Source organism: Piliocolobus tephrosceles, chromosome 5, assembly GCF_002776525.5.
Source record: "Piliocolobus tephrosceles isolate RC106 chromosome 5, ASM277652v3, whole genome shotgun sequence".
Lineage (NCBI taxonomy): Eukaryota > Metazoa > Chordata > Mammalia > Primates > Cercopithecidae > Piliocolobus > Piliocolobus tephrosceles.
Window position 1 is genome coordinate 53693438 of NC_045438.1, and position 26882 is coordinate 53720319.

Below are 26882 nucleotides of genomic sequence, written 5' to 3' on the forward strand. Positions count from 1 at the left end.
TGTCATTACTGCCAAGATACAAGTGAGAAAGAAAAAAAGGGACTTTCAATTTTGGACTCTTGTGTCTAGTGTGTTATCTAACGTCTTGAAAATTTTTTCCTGAATTCCTTTTTCCAAATTATGGTAAACATTATTTATAAATAATTTATGTTTACGAACTACTTACTGCTCTACTACTCTGAAATGAAAAAGAGATAAGCAAGAAAAAATATTTTATTATTTGACAATGTAGAAAATACACTTTCTAGCACACTGTTAATGTTGTTTTTCACTCTGCTGGTTCCACAGCACATAAAAACAACTCTGAACAGGCTGTTCTTGCTACAAATGATGGATGATGGATGATGTCAACAAGAATATGAAAAATGCCACGTTGGTTTCCAGCTTAATTTTCAACAAACAACTATATAAATACACAGATATGGACCAACATTTCTTTCTAAATGGAAGACAAACACTTAAAGTGAGAGATTTGGTAATTTGCAACTAGCTTCTTGTATACCATATAGATACAATGGTTAATCATGTTAAGTTACTGATGAAGTTCTTTACTCTTAATTGTCAGGTTGTTATTATAAACATAACGTTTTAAATGCACTAGGGGTTTGCAAGAACAAGAAGGGAAATATATTTCTTGCACCTAGAAGTAGAAGTGCAAGCAGACCAGTGTTTCCAGTATACTACCAACCACAACAAATAACTTTCTTTTAGATGGGCAGCACATCTTATCACTCTCAACTTCACAGTCCCCAAATTCCAAATGGAAACAATTTGACAAGTATGATAACATAAAAAAATTCTTACCAGCTTCTGCCCAGACAGGACCTCCAGAAGGGCAAGCAGTTTAACACCATCTTTCATGTCTTCAAAAAGATCATCCACCACCATTGGAGGTTTTCGCTGTAAAAGCAAAGAGGAATAAGTGCAGAAAATATCTCTTCCCTCTCTATTTCTCTCATTCTCTCTCTGTCTCACCTTTGTTACTTATGGTGGTGAAATCTGTAGGAGAAGCTTCTATATACTTTAATTCTTTATTTTGGATTGAGTTGCCAATTGCCTTTTGATGACTGTGAGAATAAAACAATCCAGTGGAGATAAAAATATTCAAAAACCTCAGAAGATTTAATGCTTGAGCCTTAATGTATGTACCAGCTTCTTTCTAGAAAGTGATTTTTGAAGGGCAGGATGTTGTGGGATAAGGCAAGGAAAAGAGGGTACTATCAACCTAAAAGATAAGAGAGAGATTATAGCGGGACATAAAAGCAGAGCAACAGTTGCATGGACCAACCTCAGCCTCACTCTGTGCAAGCCACACTACAGGGGCTTAACAAGGTGCAGCCCTTCTATAGGACATTCTCACCACAGCAACCTCATTAGCTCAGTGATCTGCTGGAGGAGCACTGTTGGCATAGCTAAGGTTGCAGGTTCGATCTTCCCGTGGGTTAGTTAGCTGTGATGTTGTGTCTTACAGCCTGATGAATCTAGCGAAACTTCTTTCAGTGTGTCATTGAACCCAAAATATCATAAGCACAAGAGTACAGACAGATCAGTGCAAATCCATCACTGCTGCTGGAGTGATGTCTTATTAAAGGCCTAGTGCTCAATTCCTGACTTTCAATTGCCTTTCTTTCTTTAAAAAAGAATGTGTTCTATCTAAGAGGTTTAACACCAAATGTTTGGTTGAAATGTGACTTTCTTTCTCTACCAACTGATGTAGAACATTTATATTTCTCTTACAACTGCATGAATTATAATGCCTGAGCAGTGCAATTCTAATTTAAAATGTATTTTTCTGTAGTTATAAAATGAACAGTTGAACACACTTTGTTCTCATGCTGTGAAATGCTTGTTCAGAAATAACAGAGTTTTCATTTTTGATCATTCTCTTTCAAATTCCATCATTCACGCTGCTTCTTACTTATATAGCAAAAATGTAATAGTGACTTTATATTCTAAGCACATAAATAAAATTAATCAGAATAAAAGAAGCCATTACAAAGAAAACTATTTGGTGCGATAAGAATAAAAATTATTGTCTTAGCCATATACAGTCATTAAAAATGCAGTCTATCATTCAAAGTATCCACTTGTACCCAAATTATTTAAATCAAGCAAAACAATGAGGAACAAGTTCATAAATGTTTGATATATTCAGTGAGCAAATGCAAATAACATTTTTCGTGTATTGTTATAAATATGCAAAAAGTAAGGAAAGCAGGGAATTCTCATGAAATAATAAAGATTTCAAGAAATTTTATACCCAAAAATGATAAAATGCATGCCTTCATCTGTTTTGATTTAAAAAATACACAGGTGTCTGCCACTTTGAGGAACATGTCCTCTCACTTCACTTCTGCTCTCTTCTTTCCCTCCTCTATTGCTACTTATGCTGCACATGCTTTCCTTTTTCCTCCAGCTGTTCCCTCCACAAGGCTCCAGAACTGGCCTTCTGATCAGCAGCGACAGCTGAACAGCTCAGCAGCCTACTGGCCCCTCTGCATGGGACATTGACGATACCATTCTCTCCCTGATCTGTTCCTACCCAAAACTCTGTGACCAGACTGCCTAGTTCACAGGCCTTTCTCTTTCTTTCTCCTCTCTTCTTCCTAACTGTGGTCATTGACCACTGAATCCTGAGGCCTTTGTTCTTTACAATTTTTTTTTCTGCTTATATATGACTCTTAAACCCGGGTAAGCGACCTCTCCTAAACGTTGTCAAACATGTGGCAGGCACTTCATATCTATTGCTGGCTTGCTGGCTGATTGATTGAATGAATGAATGAATGTAAATACTGTGTGAAACCACTAAACAGCTTTATTACACCAGAATAAAAAAAAAATTAGTAATTACTGGATAAGTTTTGCCATCCCAGTTGGTATAAGGCATTGTTTATATACACCAAACAATCAATTAAGGGGATCTTTACTATGATGACTACCTCACATTTAATTTCTGGAACAATATTTTAATAGAAAATCTTTCAGCTAAAATATTTCTCCTGTCACATGTACAAATATCTATACCATCAATATGGTGACTTTGGTAAGACTTGGGTCACAGTGTTGAAGGTCAAAAAGGAGACTTAGAGATGCAGATAATTTATTGAATCTTGACTTAATGGAAAATATAGATAGACATCTATCAAGCACTTTTCAAGACCACAATGATCTTTATTTATTAATGGGAAATTGTGGTAAGCTCTCTCTTTTTGTACAATATTTGAGGAAATTATATTCTTTTTTGGCCTTCCCAATCCTATTTAGCACATTCTTCCATGGAAGCAAGACATGTTCATGCTGAATCCAAGGTGGTTCAAACAATGGGCCTTCTGACTTGGTGATGGGAGAGGGAGATGGGAGTGAACAAGAGGAGAAAGTAGTACTTTCTTCTGTGCCACCCCTTCTAGAAGCTTTCCTCAAACTAGATTTAAACTCGAAGTTCTGGCTCTAGAAGGATTGCCTGGTCTCAAAATGTCTATCAACTCAGGGAAAATGCACAGGCCTCTGTTGCTGGAGAGTTGACCTTCCCTGGCTACAGCCTTGGTTAACTCATGAGTGTTGCAGACCTCACAGCGTGCTTTCCTCTGTTTCTCCTCCTCCCCCTTTATTTTTGCCACAGGAGCCCCCTTGATAAAATGTAATGCGATTCATTCCCTTTCTCTTAGGACTTAAAGGAGAGCAAATATTTCTTCCTGAACCTTATGAAATGTAGGGAAGCACAGTCATCTTTGATGTAACTTTTACTGACCATTTCCTATATTTTGGGAAAATAATTCATTCTCTAACATTGTGTATGTGTGTGTCTCTTAACCAGTCTATAGGTATCAGGATGTATTTAACATCAGGATGTATAAACACTTATCCACCATCTGTTTCATATTTTTATTCATGAGAGGATAGTTATGTTTGCTGTGCTGCATGTCAATTTTATGCCCTGAGAAACAATTATATTCTGAAGGTGAAAAAGATTAAGATAATAATTTGATGAAAAAATTATACTCAAAATAACTATTTGGTATGTGATATGGTTTGACTCTGTGTCCCCACCACCCAAATCTCATCTCAAATAGTAATTCCCATGATTCCCATATGCCAATGGAGGAACGTGGTGGGAGGTGAACTGGATTATGAGGGTGGCTTCCCCTATGGGTTCTCATGATAGTGAGTGAATTCTCACAAGATCTGATGGTTTTTAAAGTGGCATGTTTTTCCTGTGCTCTCACTTCACTTCCCTCCTGCCGCCTTGTGAAGAAGATGCCTGTTTCCCCTTTGCTTTCTGCCACAATTGTAAGTTTCCTGAGGCCTCTCCAGCCATGTGGAACTGTAAGACAATTAAACCTCTTTCCTTTATATATTACCCAGTCTTGGGTATATCTTTATAGCAGTGTGAAAATGGACTAATACAGTAGGAAACGAAAATTTCAGAAGTTCTCACGTTTAAATATTATATATGAAATAAAAATGTTGGTGCACAAAGGAATTATGACAAAACAGTCCTAGTATAGACTACATACAACATATGAATTCCAATATTCAGTAGGTATTTCTATGGCTTTGATATTATTCAAATTCAGTAGGTGTTTAAGTAAGGATAAAAGGGGGAAGATAATAAAATAGGAAGGGAAGAAAAAAATGAATAAAATATTGTTAAACATCTAAATGCGCTGAGCACTATTATGTGGCCTCTTACCTGCTATCTTATTTCATATTCACAGCCACTACCTATGGGAACACCACCCTGTCTTGAAAAGCAAGGAATCTGAATCTCAGAGACACTAAGTGGCTGGGATTAGAGCCCAGGATTTTATACTTTGAGTCGCCTTGTTAGACAGGAAGCTTAGTATAAAAATGATGGTATTAACATTAATTTTTCCCAAATAATACACAAACTCATAAATGTAATCTGTATTTATTATCAATAGAAAAAGTATTGACCGATCAGCTGAAGTGCCTGCTACTCTACCAGAAACACTAACTTCATTAACTTTTAAATGTGGATTTAAGAAAGACTAAAAAAGTAATAAGAGAAGCATCATATGTACCAACATATGTAACATATACTGGCATGGACACAAGCCAGCTCAAGTCACATCTGTGTCTTGATGTCCCCCAGTGGTCACAATTGTGCGACACTCTATCTTGTTATGTGAGTGACCTGAGCTGGGCCCATGATATTCTTGAGTCCAGAAGATGTCTGGGGTCACATTGTCCCATGGCAGTGACCTAGGGACCAGTGTCATCAGGTCATGCTGCTGAGGTCCCAAGAGCCATTCTGACTCTGTCTTTCTCACAACTGAGTCAGTCAGTGTGTTGCGGGTTCCCAAGAACACTTTCAGGCTTGATGATTCACCAGAAGGACTCAGAACTCAGAAGTGCTGCTGAACTCATGGTTACAGCTTATGACAGCAAAAAGATACAGATTATAATCAGCAAAGCAGAAAGATACATGCAGTGAAATCCAGGAGAAACAATGCACAGGCTTTCAGAGGTGAGTGACCTTTCCCTTCCCAGTGGAGTCACATGAGGATGTACTTATTTTTCCCAGCAATGACATGTGACAACCCATGTGAAGTATTCCCAACCAGGGAAGTTCCCCCAAGTCTTAGTGTTCAGGGTTTTTATTGGGGGGGTCTATGACATAGGCAAGCAATATCCATGTGACTGACCTCAGCTACTCAGCTCCAGCTCTCTCCCACACCCTCAACCCCAGCAAAAAAAAGTTTTAACCCAAATCACACTGTTAACATAAAAAGATCTGATCAAGGTGGTACAGCATGGCCAAGGCCCCAGGACACACAAAAACTGATGTTCACTCTAAATATAGTGTGGCTCAAGGTATCAGGCATAGAAAACCACACTATTCAGGCAGAATATTCCGAGGGCTCAGAGGTTATCTCCCAGAAGCCAGTCAAGGTGTATTCTTAAAGATAGGCCCTTCTTTGGAGCACAGAGTCTGAGCATGCCAGACCTGCTGAGTTAAGTCTGTCTTACCCAGTTGGCTTTTCCTTCTTTTATTTTGAGACACCTAGTAGCCTTTCAATAGCTCTTTCTTCTTGGTTAAATCATCTAAAATTAATTTTATTTACTTGCAACAAAATGAGGCACAACTGACATAAGTCTAATTTCTTAGTGTGTGAACACTACTCTGAGTGTAACAATTTAAATGTTAGTGTCTCCCCACTTCCACTCACATAAGTGACCAAAAGTAAATTTGTTCTGTAAACCAGAAGTGCATATTTTCAGAAGAACCTAACCTAATTGTATTTTTTTTTTACTAAAATAGTCCTCCTTTATGTGCAGTTTCAATTACCTAGGGTCAACTGTAGTCTGAAAATATTAAACAAAATTCCAGAAAGAAACAATTCATAAGTTTTAAATTGCACACTGTTCTGCAGAGTGTGATGAAATCTTTTGTTGTTGTTGTTGTTTGAGACGGAGTCTCGCTCTATTGCCCAGGCTGGAGTGCAGTGGTGCGATCTTGGCTCACTGTAACCTCCGCCTCCCAGGTTCATGCCATTCTCCTGCCTCAGCCTCCCAAGTACCTGGGACTACAGGTGCCCGCCACCATGCCTGGCCAATTTTTTTGTATTTTTAGTAGAGACGGGGTTTCACTGTGTTAGCCAAGATGGTCTCGATCTCCTGACCTCATGATCCACCCACCTTGGCCTCCCGAAGAGCTGGGATTATGGGTGTGAGCCACCGTGCCTGGCTGTGTGATGAAATCTTAAACTGTCCCTGTCTGGGACATGAATCATCCCTTTGCCTGGGGTTTTCATGCTGTCTACTCAACCTGACCCACCTGCTTGTCACTTCATAGTTGTCTAGGTTATCACATCAACTGCTGCGGTATCACAGTGCCTGTGTTCAAGTCATCCTTATTTTACTTAATAATGACCACAGAGTGCAAGTGTAGTGATGCTGGCAATTTGGATATGCCGACAAGATGCTGTAAAGTGCTTCCTTTAAGTGAAAAGATGAAAGTTCTCAATAAGAAAATGAAAAAAAACATCTGAGATTGCTAAGATCCATGGTAAGAATAAATCTTTTATTTGTGAAACTGTAAAAAAAGGAAAATTGGCTGTCACACCTTAACAAAAGTTATGGCCAGAGTAAATGATAAGTGCTTAGTTAAGATGGAAAAGGCATACATTTGTGGGTAGAGGACATGAATAGAAATGTGTTCTAGTGGACAGTGATCAAGTTCAGCATCATCTGTGGCTTCAGGCATCTACTGGGGATTGAGACAACCCTCTTTTGAATGTAGTTTAACTTTTTAATTTTCAAATGTGCTAAAATACACATAATATAAAATTTGCCATGTTAACTATTTTAAGCATACAGTTCAGTAGTGTTACATATTTCCACATTGTTGTAAAACTGATCTGTACCATTTTAATTTTGCAAAATTGAAAATCTATACCCGTTAAACAACAACCAGCCATTCCCTCTGCCCTTCAGCCCCTGGCAACTACAATTCTATTTTCTTTTCAATGATTTTGACTACTCCAGATACCTCTTACAAGTAGAATCACACAGTATCTGTCATTTCGTGACTGGCTTATTTCACTTAGTATTATGTCCTCAAGGTTCATCCGTGTTGTAGCAGGTGTCAGAATTCCATCCTTTTAAAAGGCTGAATTATATTCCATTATATGGATATACCACATATTTTATATCCATTCATGCATCAATGGACACCTGGGTTGTTTCCATTTTCTGGCTATTGTGATTAATGCTTCTATGAGCATGAGTGTATTAATGTCTCCTCAAGACCCTGCTTTCAATTCTTTTGGATATATACCCTGAAGTGGAATTGCTGAACTACATGTTAATTCTATTTTTATTTTATTTTTTTTTTTAAGAATTGACACACCGTTTTCCATAGTGGCTGCTTTCTGGAAGAACAGAAACCTACTTTGAAATATTACTAGCATGTCATCACTTTATGAGGTACAAATTTCTACAAATCTTCTGCCATCTTAGAATTACCGATTGACCAATATCGTGCAGCTATAAAGTAGATTTTCAGTATTAATAATTTAGTATTTAACAAAGAAAATGATAAAATCACCTGTCTCATGCCAGGACCATCTAGGTCCTCATTTGCCATCATCCATAATCACTTTTAGTCTTCTAGTAAATGCTTTTTCCTCTTGGGAAAAGAGCTCTCAAAACATTTTATCATCAAAAAAAGCTACAACATTATACTTTAAAATACTACACACATATCCTATGGCTTAATATTTATGATTGCTGGGTACCCTGTGATACCAATAAAACTGAACCAGAAAATGCTTAGAACAGCGCATTCCACAGTTAAGTATTCACTTCAGTCGAGGCACATACAGTATTGAGCACAGTCAGGGTTGCTCAACAGGATGAAGAGTCATGACCTGAGATAGTGACAAATTTTTCTTCTGCAGAGCATGTAGGGAGGTCCCAAGGCAAGGGTTGACTCTCCATGTGCATTCTGTGCACCCTTGAAACCTCTGTGCACAGAATGACCCATAACTTCTAGAACCAGATAAACCACTACTTCTGGTTTATATAAGTTTCAGGTAGGAATTATTTCACAGGCTAAGAGATTGTATATGGAGAAAAATTCCCATCACAGGGCCAGTCTGGAGTTTTTGCATGTTCTGATGATCATCTTATGGGCAGGAACAGCAAGTTAAACAACAGCAATATAGAGGAGTGGGAAGGAAGAGAGGCTAACCAGCAGGTATGGAGCAAGTGACCTTCCCAAAGGTTGGCAAAGAACCTTTCACAGTAAAATGTATCAGAATGCCAACATATCCTTGGGCCAGATCAAGTAAATCATGATTATAACTAATATGTATCAGAATGCCAACGTATCCTTGGGCCAGATCAAGTAAATCATGATTATAACCACTGACAGTAGTCAAATAAAATTAATGTCCAACAGTTTTTGTCATTTTATTCAGAAAATCTAATTGAATATTTCCAAAATCTTCAAAACAAAATGTAGTAATTTAAAAATTGTATGTGTAATTTGCTTCTCTTTCACTCCCTTTATAACAGCACTATTGTGATCATTTTCCACTTCTGCTTAGCAAAGGTGGGAAGGTCGTTCCCATTCTTTTTTGTTTCCTGTGACAGATAGCATAATCCTTTCCACTTCCTCGATTATTTAATTCAATTCTGAAAAAATATACCAAAAGCAATAACTGCCCTCCAGCTCAGCTCTAAATCTGCTTGGAAAACTCAGCTCTTAACAATTTTCAGATGAAATAAAGTTTGTTTTACTGTATAGTATAAAAGAAGCATATTCTCCAAGTTATTTATTTGGTACAAGTTGGGGTTACCCTTGACTCCTCTCTTTTGCTCACACTCAATATCTGATCCATCAACAAATCTTGTTGGCTTCATTTTCAAAATTCTTCCAGTATCTAACCACCTCTCATCACCTCCACTGCTACTATCTTAGTCAAAGTCACCAGTACCTTGGCCGGATGGCTTCAATAACCTCTAACTTATCTGCCTCCTTCTGCCTTTGCTTCTTTTCAGTCTATGTTCAGCAGAAGAGCTTCTTGATCTTTACTGTCTCTCTCACCCATTAGGATATAAGCTTCATAATGAGACGGTTATTACTTTTTTTTTTTTTCTGTTTTGGTCACTGCTACATTTTCAGCACCTATAATATTCCCTAGCTTATTAAACAGCATTTTAAAATATATATTGAATAAATGTATGATAAATAAAATATATTTCTGATTGGGCATGGTGGCTTACACCTGTAATCCCAGCATTTTGGGAAGCTGAGATGGGTGAATTATTTGAGGTCAGGAGTTCAGGACCAGCCTGGCCAACATGGTAAAACCTCGTCTCTACTAAAAATACAAAAACTGGCTGGACATGGTTGTGGGCACCTGTAATCCCAGCTACTCAGGAGGCTGAGGCAGGAGAATCACTTGAACTTGGGAGGAGGAGGTTGCAGTGATCCGAGGCCATGCCACTGCACTCCAGCCTGGGCAACAGAGCAAGACTCCACGTCAAAAAAATAAATAAATGAATAAAATAATATATTTCTAAAGAAGGAACTTTGACAAATATTAATATTAGCAAAATGTTTATTAATCTGCATAAACTTTGTGAGATCTAGATCTTTGTTATCCATAAACTAATATGTTCTATAAATGAATTAATAAATGCTATTCATTTTGAAATGGGGATTTTCCTTTGCGATGTTTTAATTACATATTTGGAAGTAACTAATTCATTAGAATGTTTAGGGTTAACAAATTAAAGTGGGTTTATTTTTTCCCCAGCTTTATTAAGATATAGTTGACAAATAAAAATTGCATTTATTTGTTATACAAGATGATCTTTTGGTATGTGCATACAATGTGAAGTGACTAAATCAAGCTAATTGATCCATCCATCATCTCACCTACTTATCGTAGCTTGAGAAAAACAACTAAAAAATCATTTGGGGGGGGTGAATTATTGCATTTACCTTTTCCTCTTTGCTTCTTTATCTTCCTGTCTGAGCTCATTAATAGTCTTAGCAAAGTGCGTACAAGGAAACAGATGGGAGTAAAATTCTATTCGGAACATGTTTCCATGTTATCTTTCAGCACTGCTGGTGGAAAGACAACTAAAGAAGATGAAAGCCACCACTGAAGTGATATTTTATGACTCTAAAGATGTCATTTAAATTCGCGATTAGTATGAATTTTTTTTTTTTTTTTTAGAAAAAACATGGAAAATCCAAAATGTTCCTTTTAAAAGACAGCATGCATCTAACTTGGTATTAAAACAAAATGTGCTCTTAATGGAATCTGTTAGAGGTTGAATTGTGCCTACTCACCAGAGATATGTTGAAATCTTAACCCCTCAAAATGCTGCAGAATGTAGCCTTATTTGGAAATAGAGTCTTTAGAGAGGTAATCAAGTTAAAATGAGGTCATTAGCATGGGTCCTAATCCAGTATGACTAGTGTCCTCATACAGTGGGGTAATTTGGACACAGACATGCACAGAGGCAGAGATTGAAATGATGCAGCTACCCAGAGACTTAGAAGGAGCCTGGCCTTTGAGCCTCCAGAACTCTGAGATAACAAATTTCTCCTTTTAAGCCACCCAGTATGTGGTACTTTGTTATGGCAATCCCAGCAATTAATGGGGAACCTAAATAATGTTTTATCAAATTTTTTTTTTCCCTGAAGTTTTTCTAAAAAGTGAGAAGATGTTCGTATCATGCCTGAGTTCATCCCAAAGATAGTACTGAAAATGTTCAGTGCCTTTTGTTGATGGCTCCATAAATTTAAGGCTGGCAGAAGGATAAAGGACTGCTCATTGCATATTGAAAAGAAGCTCCATTTGTAGAAACACTAAAACATGGCTATTTGAGATCTGTTTTTCCTCAAAGGGCTTAGTGACAAGCAATCTATTTATCTCACAGTCAAATACCATAAAGATTGAACCAAGGGTGTTTAAACAAAAATATAACACTCCATTCTATTTGATAAAATGAGAGAAAATATGAAACTGCAAGCATTTGATAATAGAAAAAAATCAACATAAATATTAAGATTGCTTATATATGTCTAATTTAAAAATCTAACTTTTTACAAAGGGTTTTTTAAGATTGTTCCATTTGGGTGGCTTAAATACTAAATAACTACAACAGTCTATGAATCTTATATAAAAGTAGGAATTTTTTGACGATAAATTTTAAAATGTGAAAGAAGCATTTTTAACTGTCAAATTTTAAATATATTCATCATAACATAACTTCTTTGCCTATGCAAGGACTATGCTGTTAGGCTAAGACATCCGTGGTCATTAGGTGAGAATTCCTTCAAATTCAAGTCCATGCCACCTCTGTCTTGGTCTCTCTGTCTATCCCAAAGTTAGGCACAGCCACACCCACTTTCCTACAGCCACACCCACTTTCCTATTCCCAATGTCTCAGAGAAGGGGAGATATCTCTGCTCTGGAACAAACCCACACCCTCCACCTCTGCTCTTGATTTCTTCTCTCATTCTACCTTCTCGGGAGCCTTGTTCCTTCAGAATTCCATTCCTTGACTTCTTTTTCAGCCTCTCCTTCTCTACAAGCTTTTGATCATTCCCTTCTATACAGATGCAAGCTCAAGATCACCCTTTTTTAAAACAGTTTTTACCAAATCCAATGTTCTGCACCGGCTAATACTCTATCTCATGAACATGTAATACATATTAAGTGTACTAACATCCTTACCTCTCATTTACTCATCTGCTCACCAGAGTCTAGTTTCTACTATAACATGGCCACTCCCAGTGGGGGCCAATGACTTCCAAACTGCCAAATCGAATGGGTTCGCCTTTACCAACTAATTTCTCCTTCTACACTGAATTTCCCAGCTTTTCCCCCAAGACTCCTGTATTCCCTATATCTGTGAATAATCTTAATCATTTGCTCAAGTCAGAAATCTGGAAGTCATTCTTGATTCCTTCCCCTTCAAGATTCCAATTAATTACTCAGTTCTATCAAGTCCACTTCTAAACACCTTTTCATTCTATACACTTTTCTCCATTTCTCCACCACTACTTTAGTCCAAGCTGCCCTCACCTCTCATCTGACTTACTGCAAGTTCATTCCGTCTTCAGTCTTTCTTGTTCCTGCTCTAATTCAGGAGATATATATATATATATATATATATATATATTCAGGGTCAGAATGATCATTTTATTCTCCTGCCTAACATTCTTTCATGTCTTCCACTGCCCATAACACAATGTCCACACTATTTTAAAGACTGGCCTTTGACCAATTCTCAGTTTTCTCTGTTACTGCCCCGTTCTTGGTGATATGTTTTGGCTGTGTCCCCACCCAAATCTCATCTCGAATTGTAGTTCCCATAATCCTTACATGTCACGGGAGAGACCCGATGAGAGGTAACTGAATCATGAGGGAGATTACCCTCATGCTGTTCTTGCAATAGTGAGTGAGTTCTCATGAGATCTGATGGTTTTATAAGGGGCTTTTCCCCTTTTGCTTGGCACGTCTCCTTCCTGCTATCACGTGAAGGACACATTTGCTTCCGCTTCTGCCATGATTGTAAGTTTCCTGAGGCCTCCCTGGACATGTGGAATTGTGAGTCAATTCAACCTTTTTCCTTTATAAATCACCCAGTCTCAGGCATGTCCTTATAGCAGCATGAGGACAGACTGTTACACCTGGAATCTACACTTTCAGATATTCTGAACTACTTTCCTTCCTTTTCCTGTACCATGCTTTCTACCTCTCCACTTTTGAAAGCATTCGTTCCTTTACCTACCCAACCCTAGGACCTTTCTCAGGCCCAGCTTAAATGTTTCCTCCTCTGAAAGTGTCTTGATGCCCTTCTTCGGATTACCTGTGTGGCTGACTGTGCTTGTCATGTGTTCACTTGTCACTTTGCGTGTCCCCTGTCATAAACTCACCACACACACTTCTTTGTGATTGTTTTTCTCCTCTGCTAGATGATCAGTACCATGATGGCACAGTCTGTATCTGCCTTTGTTCATCACTGTATCCACAATCCCTAGCACATAGCAGGTGTTTAATAAGTATTTACTGAATGAATAACTAAATAAACAAATGAAGCATGGGAGGATAACACAATGATCGGTCCCTGTTAAGGACTGAATGTTTGTGTCCCCCCAGAATTTATATGTTGAAACTTTAACTCTCAGTGCAATGATCTTTGGAGGTGGGGTCTTTGAGAGGTAATTAGGTTTAGATGAGGTCATGAGGTTGGGCTCCCCACAATAGGATTTATCAGTGTCTCTATAGGAAGAAGGAGAAGACACAGAGAGAAGGCAGCCATCCATCTGCAACCCAGGAAGACAGCCCTCACCAAGAACTGAATCTGCTGGCACCTTGATCCTGGACTTTCAGCCTCTAGAAGTGTGAGAAACAAATGTTTGCTGTTTAAGCCATCCGGTCTATGGTATTTCATTAAAGCAGCCGGGGCTGACTGACAGTGTCCATGCTTAGGAGTCATAGGATTGAAATCTGTCTTTGTCCTTTACTTGCTATGTGACTATGAGCTTATTAATTAATTCTAAGCTTCTGGTTCATAATCTATAAAATAATAAAAATAATGCATTTTCTTGTGTGAGGATTAAATAAATAAGAGATAAAGTTGCTAAGGCACTGTAATTGGCATGTGGTAAGAATTTAGGAATACGTCTCATCAATAAGTGCTGAGAAGCTAGATGTGAGTCAGAAACTTAACTTGGAAAAACCATCACTAAAAATCAATATTGGTCTAATTTAATAAAATACCCCACCTTCTTTCATTAGCAGAGCTAACAGAATAGAAAGATACTGGTTTCTTCTTGGAAAGTGAGAAAATTACAGGTTCCATGTCTAACAATGGAGCCCCATTCCTGAAAGAAATTATCAGGTATATGAAATAACAACCACCCACCAATTGTTAATGTTACATCAACAATTTGTGATTTGCAATGTCTTACATAATTGGAGAAGCATTAAGACTTCAATTTGATAATAAACATCAAAAAGAACAGATAGTTATACCCACAACCCACAAGTTTTAATGATCTAACATTTGTGTAGTAAAAATAAAATAAAAACACAAACACAGAAAATCCTTAGGTTTTTGCTTACTTATAATAAGATTTTTGTTTTAAGAAAAGCATATTTTTACTTATAATAATTACTAAATATAAAAACAGAAAAAATAATAAAAGCATATTTTAAAAAAACAGATTGCAATCTTATTTGCATACTATTTCTTCATACTGCTGTCATAATATTTATAAAGAATTGTTACACTAAAATAAAATGTCATCAGTATAATACTTTATTTTATTTAATTATAAGTCAAAAGTTTATTAATTTGCAACTGAGCAAAGCAATCAAGCACAAAAATATAAATTCCTATTAAAAAGCGCCCCTAAATTTATCTTCATAAGCATCTTCTGAACAACTCCCAATGCTCCCAAGATTGAAAAACTTTAGGAGAGAAGGATCAACTTCCTTTCTTCTCAACTAAACACCCCAGTTCTTAAACCTGCCACTACCTATTATTAAAACTATATTTGGAAATGGTAAACTTAACTCATAAATGGTTTGGTTGTCAGTTTATCTGAAAACATTCCAAAGCACAGAACTTTGTACACCAGGATTACCATGCAAGGAAACATCAAATATGAACGGGGAGACAAGCTCATCACCGCCATAATTCCAGGGTTGAGTTTCAACTCCTAACTGTTAAAAACTTTGAAGGGTGTTTTAATAGTGCAAGGAAATGGGGATTCTTAGAACACCTTAGAATATATTAAAATCATAATTGTGCATAGCTGTTGACTACCCACTTCTAGAATTTTATCCTAAGAAGAAAACATCATATAAGTGTTCAAACAATGTATGCCCAGGACTTTCACTGTAGTATTTTATATCATATGAAACAACTGAAAACCACCTAAATAACCCTCAACAGGCAACTAGCTAACTCATCACAGATAAACATGACCAAGTTTGTTTAGCCATCACAATAATTACATATTTCTATCTATTGTCATGGATTGACATGTTGGGTGAATAGAGGCTCCAAAACAATATCCTATAAAACCACTTTATATGAAACTGTGTGTAGAATACTGTTGACCAATATCTTAATGATGACTGTATCTGGATTATGTGATTTAAGATTACTTTTACTTTCTTTACACTTTCTAAAAGTTTCGTTATTAATATTATTTTCAGTTATGTAACCTCTTTACACTATGAAAAAAATAATAACTCTTTTCATTTTGGAAAAAGAAAACAAACAACTTTTCCCCAATTGATGACAATTCTGTAGTACAAATAGCGGCCAGGTATGACCAACTGAGACTTTAAAAAATAAGCCCCAAAGTCATCAGTCCTATGTATCCACTGCCTTTTTACAGAGCAGATTGTGGGGCAACTACTGGGCCAAATTCCCTTCTCATCAAGTGGCTTTGGGAAAGAGAGCATAGGAGAGATGACCCTGGTTTATCGTGTATCTAGACAGGTCCCTCTAGGCTGCTTTCACGGCTGGATTGTGAACTTCTCAAGGCCTGGGAAAGTGTTTTACTAATTTTTTCCTGTCTTCAAAGGCTAGCATAGACACAAAGTAAGCAGTGAATCTGTAGAATGGGACTAAAATAAACTGTCATGCTTTGTTTGCTTCTGCACTATCAAAATGGCTTTGGGGAAGCCCCTGATCAAAACCTGCCTATAGGGTTTTGCTTTACATACTACAGGCACCAGTCTCAGCAAGAGTGAGAATAAAAAATTGGAAGATAAAATTGTTTTATCATCCAATTCATTTAACCAATTATTGTCTTGAAGGGAGAGTCAACATAACTTCAACTACATAATCATATAGACTACTCCTTTAAAAATTATCAGCAAATCCTCTAACTGAATTCAGACACAATTGTCCCATCATCTGAATTTATTTTTATAAATACGATGTCTCTTGGTTTGCTTATTTTTTTCATCAGCAGTACAAGAGATTAATTTTATTATACTGTATCAAGATTAAGATTTATTTTATATTAGTATTTATGTTCAAAGACATTATAATATATAGACATATAGTCACCTAATATCATTGAATGACAGTGGGGATAATACTAGAATGATTTTAGCCTTTTCATATCCTATTACCATGGTTACTTTTTTAAATCAAAGCCCCAGAGACGGGAGATACTATCATAATCTCTTTAGATAAAACCTTTTGCTTAGCACAGATCACTTATAGCTTCTTTGTGTTCCAAACAGGAATAAACACACACAAATGAAAATCCAGCACAAATTCTCCTTTTGATATGACATACACATTAGTATTAGAAAAAATAATTGAATGAAATAGTTTCTCAAGATTCACAGAACTGACATGAAGTAACTGCTCTTCACTCTAGCTATAAGTTCATTTCTTCCCAAAAGCAATGTTAGCAAATTCCACTCTTAGGTAAGAGCTAGACCAACCAGTAAGATTGCCAGTATCATTACTTGCAACAGTGACAACGGGGACACAAGCATTTTGTTATACTGGACATTTAACGATTTACTGGCTCAACCTAAGTAAACTCATAATGCTGAGTAGTTTCCTTTACCTTGGCCAGATGAGAGTTGATCCATTTTGTGAAAGTTCGTTTTTGTACTATCTCTTGCTCATCTAGAAGGAAAAAGAAATCTGGTTAAATAATGTAATATTTCATGAAGTTGTATAAGGAGAAAAAGTCCTAGTTACACAAATCTGGAAGGAATTGTGAAATACTTTTCTCATTCATTTTACCAATTATTGTCTTGAAGGGGAAAGTCAACAAAAGTCAACCTGTATAATCATATAGACTATTCCTTTTAAAATTATCTGTAAATGCTTTAAAAATTGCCATATGTTAGCCCTATGTTTACCTTCATCCACTTATTTAAAATTCATATACTTCAACAAACCTGTTAAAAATTAAAATTCACCAAGACCACTAAGTGCTGAGTTTTATGCTAAGTGCAAAGGAATACAGAGGGCTGAATAGGGCAAGGTCTCTGCTATAAAATATCTAGAGGTGGAAATGGACAAGCAAGGGCTATGAATAGCAGAGGGTTACAGAGTAATGCAATAAGATAGAGCCGTATACATGAAGCACTAAAGGAACTTCACCCAGATGGGAGTGTGGTGACTATACCCTGGAGTGACCTCCAAAAATTCCCACCACATGGACTCCCCATTTTTGTGTTGGCAGAATGTGGGCAGAATCTGTGACTTGTGTCTAGCCAATAGGATATGACAACGGTGATGAGATGCCACACTTGTGATCGTGTTACTTTATGATACTCCAGCTTAGCTGACTGGAGTGAGAGATTCTCCTGCTGGCCTAGAAGAAGCAACCAGCCAGGTTGTGAAGTTCCTTTGGAAAGGCTCAATGGCAAGGAACTTGAGGCTCTCTCCAGGAGTGAAGTGCAATCTCAGTGAACAGCCAGCAAGACACCAGGCCTTTGTCAAACAGTCACAGGGAATGAATTCTGCTAACATGGTGACAGAGCCCAAAAGTGGGTTCTTCCATAGTTGAGCCTCCAGATAAGAATGAACTCCAGCCGATGCCTTAGTTATAGCCTTGCAAGACCCTGAACAGATAATGCAGCTAAGCTTTGCATGGACTCCTGACATGCAAACATTTGGAGATAATAAATGATCGTTGCTTTAAACTTCAAGGTTTGTGGTACTTTGTTAGGTAACAAGAGGAAACTAATATAGAAAGGAAAAGAGGTAGGGTTTGTGAAGGCTTTAATTAGAGGTTTAAAGAGATAAAAATGATGTTGGTAGTTTGACAGGAACAGCATTGAATATGTAGATTGCTTTGGGTAATATGGCTATTTTCACAATATTGATTCTTCTCATCCATGAGCAAGGGTTGCTTTTCCATTTGTTTGTATCATCTATGATTTCTTTCGGCAGTGTTTTATGGTTCTTCTGGCAGAGATCTTTCATCTCTTTAGTGTATTCCAAGGTATTTTATTATGTGTGACTATTGTACATGGGGTTGCATCCTTGATTTGGCTCTCAAGTTACAAGTTGTTGGTGTATAGAAATGCCACCAAACGTACATTGATTTTGTATCCTGGGAGGGGGGTGTGGGTTGAAAAACTATCTATTGGGTAATATGCTCACTAACCAGGTGACAAGATCATTCGTACACAAAACTCAGCGACACACAATTTAGTCATGTAACAAACCTGCACATGTAATCCCTGCACGTAAAATAAAAGTAGAAAAAAAAAGAGATAAAAGCCACGGAGAAGTAGTTTAATACCTTCAAAAGAAGAAGTGAATTTTATCCACCCCACCAGCATGTACTGAGTGTCAGCTGTTAGCAAACTAGTAAACACTATGTTGTGGGGGGCATAAACAAGAAATAATTTCAATCCCTCGCCTTTGAGGGATGATACTCAAATCTCTGTCTTTGTCTCTGACCTTGTCTGTGCTTCAGCCCAGACCATTTGCTTGTCTACTAGAATGTAAAGCCCAGGAGGACAGCAACTTGGTTCCCAATGCCTACAAGTATGACTAATAAGACTGAATGAGTGAAGAATATAAATACAGAACCTTTTAATTTGGAGAAATTTTGAATCTATCTATAAAATTGACAGAATCCATTACCTCTAATATATTTTAACAAGCTCTTTAATTTTCAAGTGTATATAAAAAACAAATCAGTATAAAAATAAGTAGCATTTCCTGCATACCAGGCACTGACATTTAGATAAATCAAGCACTTTATATTTTAATTATCATTTATTTATCATATATTACATATAATATTATATATACTAATCCATTAATTCTTGTCACAGATCTATGAGCGGGAACTATTATAATGCCCATTTTACATACAAAACTGTCAAGACACTGAACTACCAAGGTCATCCAGTGGCAGAGCCATGTTGTAGACTTCAGAAATCTAGTAGTCCACTCTGCCATTATACTGTCACTCAAGGGTACCATAAAAATTACCACATTCATCTATCAAATATTAATCTCATGAATATTATAAATTTATAGTTCAAATTTCTTATCCTGAGTAACTTTAGGTTGTATAAATAAAGTTAGGTAGCAGCAAAATGACCTTAACTAATCAAGGCAGGTTTGATGGAATTTGGAACTTTATAATGCATAAAATCCAATTCAAAATCTAAAATAAACACGATTATATGTAAATTGTTTATACTCAACTTGAGAATACACATTCTTTTATAAACAGCACAAAATACCACTGTTTAAAAATGTTAATATAAATTGGCATAATATGTTAATGTATACTGTCATAAAATTAAATATATAATCTGATGATATATTACTTCTTAATATAAATTGTTATATTTTCACTATTATAACCTTTAATGAAATAACAATACTATTGGAACAATTTCCTCTGATGGTAAAACTGTGAGTTTATAGTTAGACTTCAGCTAACTGGCCTTTTTTCAGAATCCTCAAATTATCTTTTTTTGTAGCACAGCATGTATTTAAATGTCAAATTATTTACGTGTTTCCTTTTTTACTATGGTTGCAAAAACAGATTTTACAAGGTCCTACAATTCACTTTATGTATTATCAGACTTAGCTGAATTCTAAGTAAATATTTTTCTGACTTTACTTACTATTTTCCTAAAAGAAAAAAAATTTTTAATTATTCAGCAAACCCTCATTTCTTATGAAAACTTGAAAAATTTACTCCCAAGATTTGGTAGTTAAATCTGATACCAACAACATAAAATGTTTAATTTGTGGAAGTAACAGAAACACGCAACGAATGTCTATCAACTTGTGTTAAAAGTTTAACGAACAATAACATTTCTTTTTAGTGCTGTTGACAAGGAACAAAATGAACCTTCATGACAAGGTCTATGAAGTTCTTAAGTACCGTCATGCACTGCATAATGATTTTTCAGCCAATGACAAACCTCATACATGACAGTAATGCCATAAGATTATAAACACAACTGAAAAATTCCAGTTGTCTAGTGACCTCCTGCCACTGTAGGGTAACCCATTGCCTTTTCTATATTTAGACATGTTCAGATACACAAAATACGTACCATGTGCTACAATTGCTTACAATATTCAGTAGAGTCACGTGCTATACAAGTTTGTAGCCTAGGAGTAACAGGCTATATCATGCAGCCTAGATTGTAATAGTCTATACTCTCTAGGTTTGTGCAAGTACACTCCACAGTGTTCCCACAACAATGAATTCACCTAGAAGACAAATTTCTCAGAATATAACTCCATCATTAAGCTACATATGATTTTATATGTCATTATATTTAAGAAAACAGTTTAAATATATTTAACAAGTAACTTTATAACAATGTTTCTGTCTTCAGCTTTTCTGCTTGAGAAGAGTTATGAGAATTCAGAACAACAGCAAAGGCATCATAAAATGGATGAGATGACAGCAGCGTCAAGGGAGAGGAGAGGTGGGGCTGTTGAAGCCACACTACGGTGTGGGTGCCTTATAGCTGTAATAGGCTCTGATTTAATTAAGACCAGTTTTTGGTGTGGGTGATTATTACTGGGTAGAATTGGTTCAAATTCTCCTTCTCTCCTATAACCTAAATCGTAATAGGTTCCTAAAGGCCAGATTGTGTAACATTAAAAGCAACAATCACAAACGAGTTCCAAAAACTCTGTGGGTCCTTCATCCTTGAGGCTCATATTGCTTTCTCTGTTTCAAGAGCAGTTGGTCCTACAGACCTCAGTAACTGGAGTCTGCTGAGGCTATATAAACATCTAGTTCTGGGTAATATCATAAGGTAATATCCCTCTGTAGAAATGAGTAAAAAAATAAAGGGTTCTGGCTGAGATATTCAATTTCTGTATTTCTTTGCCCATTTTTAGGTATTTTCTCAGTGTTTTGCCATTTCAGGGCAAGATCATGACACACAACAAATGCACAAATGAGGCCCAATTTAGCAACTGTGATTCCATATGACTATTAAGAAACGATCACAGCTGATGATAGTTCATGATTTTCTTCCTGATGAGTCACACTAATAGTCACCTGTGGGTACTACGCAATCGTGGCTTACTCCAGGTGACTTAAACATGCACCTGGAAGCCCAGCAATCATAATAAAAGGTGGCTTGGGTTATTGTGCAGCCGTTGCAATCAATCACAAATAATATACTGTCTAGAAACATATTAAGTATACTTTTAATTTTACCATACATAACAAATTTACCAAATTAGTGATGTAAAACTGTGTCATAGGGTCTTATGACCAATAACTTTTAAACAGATTTACTAAATTACAAAAATATTAAAATAAATGACAATATCCACTTAATGGATGGTATGTTTAAAAATTCAGACAGTAAATGAAATTAGTATATTTTAATATATTGAATACATTCTTCCATAATAATTTATTTCTGAGAGATATAGCATTTCATGTATCAGTATGTACATAAGAATGCATAAGGTATTTGCATCAGAATCATAAACTACCATAAAGAGCAAAATAGTAAATTTCTAGAAGTATCCATTTGTAATTAATACCACACTTCATATATGTGTACTAGGAAGAGTCTGGGTGCTGCGGCTCATGCCTGTAATCCCAGCATTTTGGGAGGCCCAGGCAGGAAGATCACTTGAGATCAAGAGTTTGAGACTAGCCTGGCCAACATGGTGCAACTCTGTCTCTGTGAATAATACAAAAATTAGCCAGACATGGTGGTGGGCACCTGTAATCCTAGCTACACGAGAGGCTAAGGTAGGAGAATCACTTGAACCTGGGAGGCAGAGGTTTCAGTGAGCCAAGATCATGCCACTGCACTCCAGCCTGGGAGACAGAGTGAAACTGTGTCTCAAAAGTTAATTAATCAACTAATACTAAGAAGAAAGAAATGCTGTTTATGTAAATATATATAGGTAAGCATGAAATTGCAATCTCCGGCAAAAATAAATAAATAAATAAATGGTACCATGCATTGATACATTTACAGGAAATTGCAGTAGGTTATGATAAACTTTTTGGGGTTTTCTTTTTGCAGATTATTATGCCTGATAGGTTTCTTTAATGATAATGAGAGCTTAAATAAATGTCTTAAGGATTTCAATTATCTAAAAATATGAATGTAAATGTTAATTTAAAACAAATCACACATTTAAAATCATATCATTCCTAGTAGTATCTAATAAAGATTTTTCATCATTTTTGATGCAGACAAATATATCTCAATAAAATATTGAAATGAAATTGAAAAAACAGACAAATGCAGATTGAATTTCTTCCCACAACCAAATGATGTGACAACAAAGGGGGAAAATAACAACAAAGGCATAAAGTGACAAGGTAATGATTATTAATTACCAGCCACAGTCAAATGACTTGATTTGGGATCACAATTATACGGATTGCATATCTACAGTTACTGAAATCAATGCTAACTTTATTATATAGGGGTAGGGACTAAAGTATATTGAATAGTCCAACACAATAAAATGAACAATTTACAGGTGCATATAACTACTCAATGTTAAAATTTTAAAATTGAATATATGAATGAAAAACAATTACAGGACCAGGTGGATTTCCAAATACGACCATAAATCCTTCCCATCTTGATTAGCACATCCTTTGCAATGTGATTTTATTGCCCCTTCTCTTAGGATGTGGTCTCACTTCCCCAGACCTTGAGTCTGGGCTGGCATTGAGATCTGCATTGATCAATAATATGAAAACAGTGATTTTAAGTGACATCTGAGGTTGGGCCTTAAGAGGACTTGAGATTCCACCTTGGCTATACTGGAATTCAACTCTGCTCTGAGACCTCTACACAAGGAAGCTGGTCTAAGATCCTCATGAATAAAAAGTCATTGGAGGATAGATTCTAAACCTCAAGAATAAGTAATAAAAGTACAATCTGGTGTGATGAAGGTATATTCCTATTTTGGGGGATTGGGAGGTTTTACTTATTTTTTTAAAACTCTACTGAGGTAAAGGGTTAAGCTGTAACATACTTCTTTGATGTCCTCACCCTTTTTGGCTCTGTTTTACTATAGCTCCTGATTTGTTGGTTATGCTAATATTTGTAGAAAGAGGTCTTGTATTTGCTGCATCATAATGACATTTGTACTACTTTGGCTGGTTTAAGTACAAATGAATGAAACAAGCATTTCTCCTTTAGTTGACTTTACCCTGATTTCACCTAGTGTTTCAATGAGTAAAAATACAGCTTAAAAAAAAAAAAAAAAAGAAGAAGTCACTTGGAGGAGAACTAAGGTACCTCAGATGGCAGCCAGCAACAGCTGCCTGACTCATGAGTGAGCCGCCCTGGACCTGCCAGTCCAACTGATTCCCCAGCTGCACGCAGCCATGTGAATGGGCCCAGGCACAGCTGGCAGAAGGAACACCCAGCCCACTCACATAAACATGAGAAATCCTAAACTGTTGTTGCTCCACGCCACTAAGATTTGGTGGTGGTTTGCTACACAGGAAAGGCTAACCAAAACAGAAATTGCTACCGGGAGTGTGCTGCTGCTCTAACAAAAATTTAAGTAAGACATATGGCGTTGGCCTTGGGACCAGATGGGGGAAGGAGAGTGGAAGGACACGAAGAGCCTATTAGTGGAGGCTGATTGAGTAGTGAGTGAACCGCCATTGGAAATTGGAGAAAGAGCCATACATATTTTGTATATTATATATTATGTCACCTGCAGTAACTTGAACTCATGATTCTGGCTAGGGAGATTTCCTTGCAGAATGGTGAACGTGTCCATTGGCTTCTTTTAGCTACACATTATAAGGTGCTGGTAGAGACAGAAATGAGCTGTTTCATTTGCAGGCACAAGGCAGAGGAAACACAGAGGCCTAGGATATGATGAATTGAAAAATAAGATGTTTTGTTATTCCTAGTCTTTCCAAAAAAAAAGAAGATTTGCAAAGTAAGAAAAAGTTTCAGGGTAAGAACAAATCAAAGGTATGACTATTGTTAAAAACTCAGGAAGAGTTTGACTTGTTTAACATATAAATGATATCACAGAGTACCTTTCATTCTGTATCTCACTTATTTAATTCAGCATAATGTCCTTCAGGTTCATCCACATCATTGCAAATGGTAGGATTTCCTTATTTTTTATGGAGGAATAATATTCAATTGTATGTGTGTGTCACATTTTCTTTATCTGTCATAGATGTGTTAATTAACTTGATTGTGGTAATCATTTCACAATTTATATGTACATCAAACCATCATACTATACAACTTAAATATATATAAGTTGTATTCGTCGATTATACTTCAATAAGGCTGGGGAAAAAGAGAGCATTTGGAAAGATTTAAGGTAGTGCCCAGTTTGACCTTCTCAACTAGACAAACCAGCGTCTAAGCATCTTAAGGAGCACTGCCCACAGCAGCCTCATCTGTGTCCAATATTTGTTTCAAAGTTGAGATTTTTCAAGTTGAGATATATGGAGTTTAAATAAATCAAACACTTTCTGAGTTTTCAACAACTGTCATACCTTTGATTTGCTGTTAATCTGAAGCTTTTTCTTACTTTGCAAATCTTTTTTTGCAAAGTTGAGTGCACAGAATGCACTACAGACAAGTTTTTAGGAAGCCACAGCTTTCACTGAAGGGACAGTACCATTCCGAATGAACAGGAGACTGGAACCACAACTTTGTGTGGCTAGGAAGAAGGCTAAGGAAACTATCAGTCACAATCCTGAGCTATTTCTTACCAAGATAACAAGGAACATGCCTTGCCCCTGGATGAAAGGAACTGGCCACATGCAACTTACTGGATTTCAGAATGGCTGGACCACAACTGCTCCCTCTGTTCAATTCTCTCGCCCCTTGGACAGAAGCATCTATTGCAGTGACCACACTCCTGCCCCATCACTCCATATTGAAGAAGTGGGGAGTGGGTGACTTCCCTTTTTAGTATACGGGTCTATGGATTGAGAGAAATTTCACCTGAGGAACCTCATCTCTATCTGGACAAGATGCAAACAATGCAACACAGGACTTAGAGCTTGATGCCAAACCGAAGGCTGCAGGAGGTTTTGATACCTTGAGAGTGGATTAACGTATTTTCCATGCAGGAAGAAAACAAACAGTAGCAACCAGAGGACAGGTTTTAAATTATGGCCACAAAATCCTCTGGTCCAACTACGTATCCTCTTTTGTATGATGACTTTGTCCTTCCTCCCATCCAGGGGTAGAATCAATTTCCCTTCCCCTTGAATCTGAACTCATATGGTACTTGCTTTAATTAGTAATGCAGCAGAAATGACTTTATGTCATCTGATCTAGGCCTTAAGAGGTCGTGAAGTTTCTGTTTTAGCTGTCCCGGATCTCCATCCTAAAACCACTGTGCAAAGAAAGCAGTTTATATTAGAAAATGCTTCCATCTGTGCAAGAATTCAGATGTCCCATTTGTTAGCTAGAACTAACCACCAGGCACATGAACGAGGTCACCTTGGATCTTCAAGCTTAGTCAGCCCTGCAAATGAACTCAGCCACAGGTGAACCCAAGGGAAGTCAACAAACTGAGGCCTAAGACTTCAAGGCTGATGCTTCTGATACCTCCTCTCTCCCACATCCATACATACTTGATACAAATTCCTTGTGGAAAGAAAGCATTTTTCTCAATATCACATTCCTAAAGATCAGCCCCCTGCCTGGTATATTGTCTTATACATGTGTCCTTATGAAACCATCCATATTTAACTGTGAACTAACCAGCAAATCCACATACTGTGAGAAAGGATGAATTGTGATTGGCTTAAGTCACAGAATTTTGGAGCAGTTTGTTACACAGCAAAGGCTAACTGAAATAAAGGCATTTACGTGTGTGTGGGTGGTAGGGGTGGAGGGGTCCTTCTCCTCCTGCCTCACTCTGTTTTCCATAATGAAAAGATTCTAGGCTTAATTGTTTGGGCCTGTCTCCTAGGCTTTTCCTGTTCTAATCAGACAGGTAATGGATTAAAAATTGCAAAGAACAAGGGCAACCAAAGTTATTCTACATGAGTTCTGACATGGATTGATGGGAAGGGACAGAGGAGAAGAGGAGAGAAAATTAATAGCTATCTACAGCTGTCAGCTTGAGGGAAAAGATAAGAGAATTTTTAGGGAGTCTTGCCTGTGTAGAGTCCTCTAATGACTGCTTCAAATTTTTTTTTCAAGTGAATGTCAGTAAAGACTTACATTGCTCTTAAGACTTTCAGAATTGGAGTTGCATTTCTTTTGTATTTAAAACCAGTGGCTAGATTGAAAGAGTCTAATTTTGTTAAAGTTACATTTGCAAAATGTATCATTTCACTTTAAATCGAAGGCAGATGGAATGAAAGGAATATAATTATCTCAGCTCCTAAGTTAGAGTTTCTCAACCTC

At 36.9% G+C, this 26882-nt stretch overlaps 1 protein-coding gene across 1 annotated transcript in view; it reads right to left on the reverse strand.

The window, feature by feature from the left end:
• Window positions 1-26882, reverse strand: part of SYNE1 (spectrin repeat containing nuclear envelope protein 1) — a 524167-nt gene that overhangs the window by 411764 nt on the left and 85521 nt on the right. The window contains exons 3-4 of the mRNA XM_026454397.1: window positions 17102-17163; window positions 805-900 (exon numbers count right to left, since the gene is read on the reverse strand). Coding sequence (XP_026310182.1) covers window positions 805-900; window positions 17102-17163 — 158 coding nt within the window. The remainder of the gene's footprint in view (window positions 1-804; window positions 901-17101; window positions 17164-26882) is intronic.